General features: G+C 40.6%; 1 protein-coding gene across 1 annotated transcript; it reads left to right on the top strand.

Annotated features, from left to right (window-relative positions):
* The first annotated feature begins 529 nt into the window (after nt 1-529).
* Nucleotides 530-2421, top strand: LOC130053761 (craniofacial development protein 2-like). The gene is made up of 2 exons (XM_056161314.1): nt 530-604; nt 919-2421. Exons 1-2 carry the CDS (start codon nt 530-532, stop codon nt 2419-2421), a joined length of 1578 nt encoding a protein of 525 aa, XP_056017289.1.
* Nucleotides 2422-3334: the final 913 nt, after the last annotated feature.

Below are 3334 nucleotides of genomic sequence, written 5' to 3'. Positions count from 1 at the left end.
TCACTAATTAACTAGATCACTGCTTCGAAAATACAATACAAATCTGCAAAACTATTATGATAAATCAGTCCTATTGCAGAGGTTGGCTCAAAATTTTCTCTCTTTGTTTAAAAACACAGGGTTAATATTGAATGGAAATAGGTCCTGTAAACAACATAAAGCAAGAAGAGACTCCGTTGTTTTGATATCACAAGTAAGACTTGAATCACCGCCTTTCTGTATAACAAGAGGCCCAAAGACCTTATCGGTCACCTGAGTATTAGTTAAAAATATCGTTAACCGCAATGGTTATGAAATCTATGATAATTTTCCTGTTCTGCATATCTAAGCTAAATTCTAAAACAGGGGTCATGGCGGATATGACCAGTCGACAGGGGACGCTTACTCCTCCTAGACACCAGACTGATCCCACCTCTGGTGTCCAGGGGTCCGTGTTTGCCCAACTCTCCATTTTGTATTCATCATAGGAGTTATGGTGTGCTAGTGGTAGTGGTAGACATGTAATACATGGATACATGGATACTGCAAAATGCCACAGGGGCTGGATATGCGTCTAGTACAGGGGGAGTCGAAGACTCTGCTTCTGCCGCTGGCTAACCTACTTGTAGGTGAAAGGAAAGCCGAGTGCGTCAGTCTTTCTTGCCGGTACAAAGCCTCTACCAGTCCAAGACTTTTACAGTGCCTCCAAGCGACAGCACACGACAAACTAGGGTCTAGCATCCTAGGCTAAACTGTAAAGGATCTCGGAGTAGCAAGGACCCTAGAGGTGCAGTGTGTAGGCCCACCGGCGTGTGGATATGCCCTAGCACTCACCAACCTTGCCCCAGCTATGGGTAAAATAGCCCCACTGCCTTGTGGGTGGCTTGGGAAAGTCAAAGGCTACGGAAGTAAATCCAGACAGAAAATCCGGGTTGATAGAGCTCGAAAGTAGTGGGAACTGCAATCGTATATGGGAAGGACAATCCTGAAAGAAAACCCGGCCCAACAGTGCGGAGGTTTGGCGTGGTGTTAACTGCTCCACCCTGTAAAAAAGTTCTTGTTACGGAAACTGAAAACCAGAACCAAACTCAACATCAGGACAATAATGGTGATCTCCCATCTGGAAACCAGACTGGACAAATGAATGCTCACAGCACGACTAGAACATCATTATTGCGTCCAAAGCAATCTTGTTACATTGGGGCATGGAACGTGCGGACAATGTACGAGACGGGCAAAGCTGCACAGATAGAAAGAGAGATGAATAGATATAACATTCAAATTCTGGGAGTTAGTGAAAGCAGATGGACAGGAAACGGAATAATAACAACTAACTCTCGTAATACCATCATATACTCAGGAAGAGAGGATAACAACCACAGAGAAGGGGTAGCCATCATCATGACACCAACAGCAAAGAAAAGCATGATAGAATGGGAACCAATTAATGAACGGTTAATGACAGCAAGATTTAATGGTAAATACGTCAAAACATCAATTATAGTCTGCTATGCTCCAACAAATGATGCAGAGGAAGAACAGAAAGACACCTTCTACCAACAACTACAGAAGGCAGTAGATAAAATACCAACACATGATGTACTCCTGATAATTGGAGACCTGAATGCCAAAGTTGGAAGTTCAAATGAAGGACGTGAGAAATCAATGGGAAAACATGGATGTGGGACTATAAACGACAATGGTGAAAGATTGGTTGACATCTGTGAGTTGAACAACTGTGTGATAGGTGGCATTATATTCCCACACAAAGAAATACATAAGAAAACATGGATATCTCCAAATGGTAGGGACAGTAACCAAATTGACCACATCATAATAAATGGAAAATGGAGGCACTCGTTAAAAAATGTCATCGTTCGACGGGGTGCAGATGTAGGCAGTGGTCATCACTTATTGTTACCAAAAATCAGAATCCACCTGAGAAAAGCTGTGAAAAGATCAGAGACAACAAGAATAAAGTACCATACAGCAAGACTGAGAGATCCAGGTATACAGAAAAAGTTCTCTTTGACACTGAGAAATAGATTTCAGACACTTGGAGATATAGGAGAAGGTTTGGAAAATAACTGGAATGCGTTTCGAGACAGTATCATACAGACCAGTGCAGATGTGCTTGGCACAAAGACAAGATCAGACAAAGACTGGATACAACTAGATACATGGAAGCTGATTGACAAGAGAAAACTTCTTAAACAGAAAAAGCATAATGCAAGATCAGAACGAGTAACGGCTAAATACAGTAAAGAATACTCGGAATGCAATAAAGAGACCAAAAGAAAGTTAAGGAAAGATAAAAGGGAATACTTTGAAGCAAAAGCAAGCGAGGCAGAAGAGGCAGGAAAAAAAAAGGTCAACAAGGAGAAATTTTCAAAATCACATGAGAATTATTTGGGAAATATAACAGCGGAAGCTCCATCATAAAAGATAAAAATGGAAATAAGATAACCTTAGATGAAAAACAACTAGAGAGATGGGCAGAACACTTTAGCGAGGTTCTTAATAGACCAATGCCCTCAGCCTTCCCAGACAGAAACGAAGCTATTGGTGACACATTAGAAACATTCAAAACATTCCAAGCAAATCTTGAACCACCAACCAAAGATGAAATATTAAAAGCAATAAACAGTCTGAAGAACAACAAGCCATCAGGTATCGACAACATCAGTGCAGAAATGCTAAAAGCAGATCCGAAACCAATAGCTGATAAACTTTACGAACTTTTTAATAAGATATGGGCCAACGAAGTACTACCTGCGGACTGGTTAAAGGGTCTTATTGTAAAGCTTCCAAAGAAAGGGGATAAAACAGAATGTACAAACTAGCGTGGTGTTACCCTGTTGTCTGTGCCAAGCAAAATATTCTGCAAAATCATCTGTAGGAGACTCAGCGATGCCATAAATGATATCACCAGAAAAGAACAGGCTGGATTTCGACCAGGTGTAGGCTGTATCGACCATATATTTACATTAAGAAATATCATAGAACAGTGTATTGAGTGGAACAGCAAAATACACATAAATTTCATTGACTTTGAAAAGGCTTTTGACAGCATACACAGAGAGAGCCTTTGGAAGATACTCAAAACGTATGGATTACCAGAAAAATTCATTAACACCATCAAAAGTTTTTACAGCAACTTCTCATGCAGTGTCATACATAGCAACACACTGACAAACTGGTTTAACATAACAAGTGGAATACGCCAGGGATGCTGTATGTCACCTATGCTTTTCTTAATTGCAATCGATTGGGTTATGAGAAGAACTGTTGGGAACAAACGCAGAGGAATAAGATGGACACTGACATCTATACTAGAAGACATAGATTTTGCTGA

Source organism: Ostrea edulis, chromosome 4, assembly GCF_947568905.1.
Source record: "Ostrea edulis chromosome 4, xbOstEdul1.1, whole genome shotgun sequence".
NCBI lineage: Eukaryota > Metazoa > Mollusca > Bivalvia > Ostreida > Ostreidae > Ostrea > Ostrea edulis.
The sequence above is the reverse complement of the archived record's forward strand: the minus strand, read 5'-3'. Positions and strand labels throughout refer to the sequence as shown.

What these genes read in the sequence shown, in the direction of transcription:
- LOC130053761 (XM_056161314.1), top strand. Translation starts at nt 530, where the DNA reads ATGCCACAGGGGCTGGATATGCGTCTAGTACAGGGGGAGTCGAAGACT. An exon ending in TGCCGCTGGCTAACCTACTT is followed by an intron (nt 605 to 918) that starts GTAGGTGAAAGG and finishes CCGGGTTGATAG; the next exon opens with AGCTCGAAAGTAGTGGGAAC.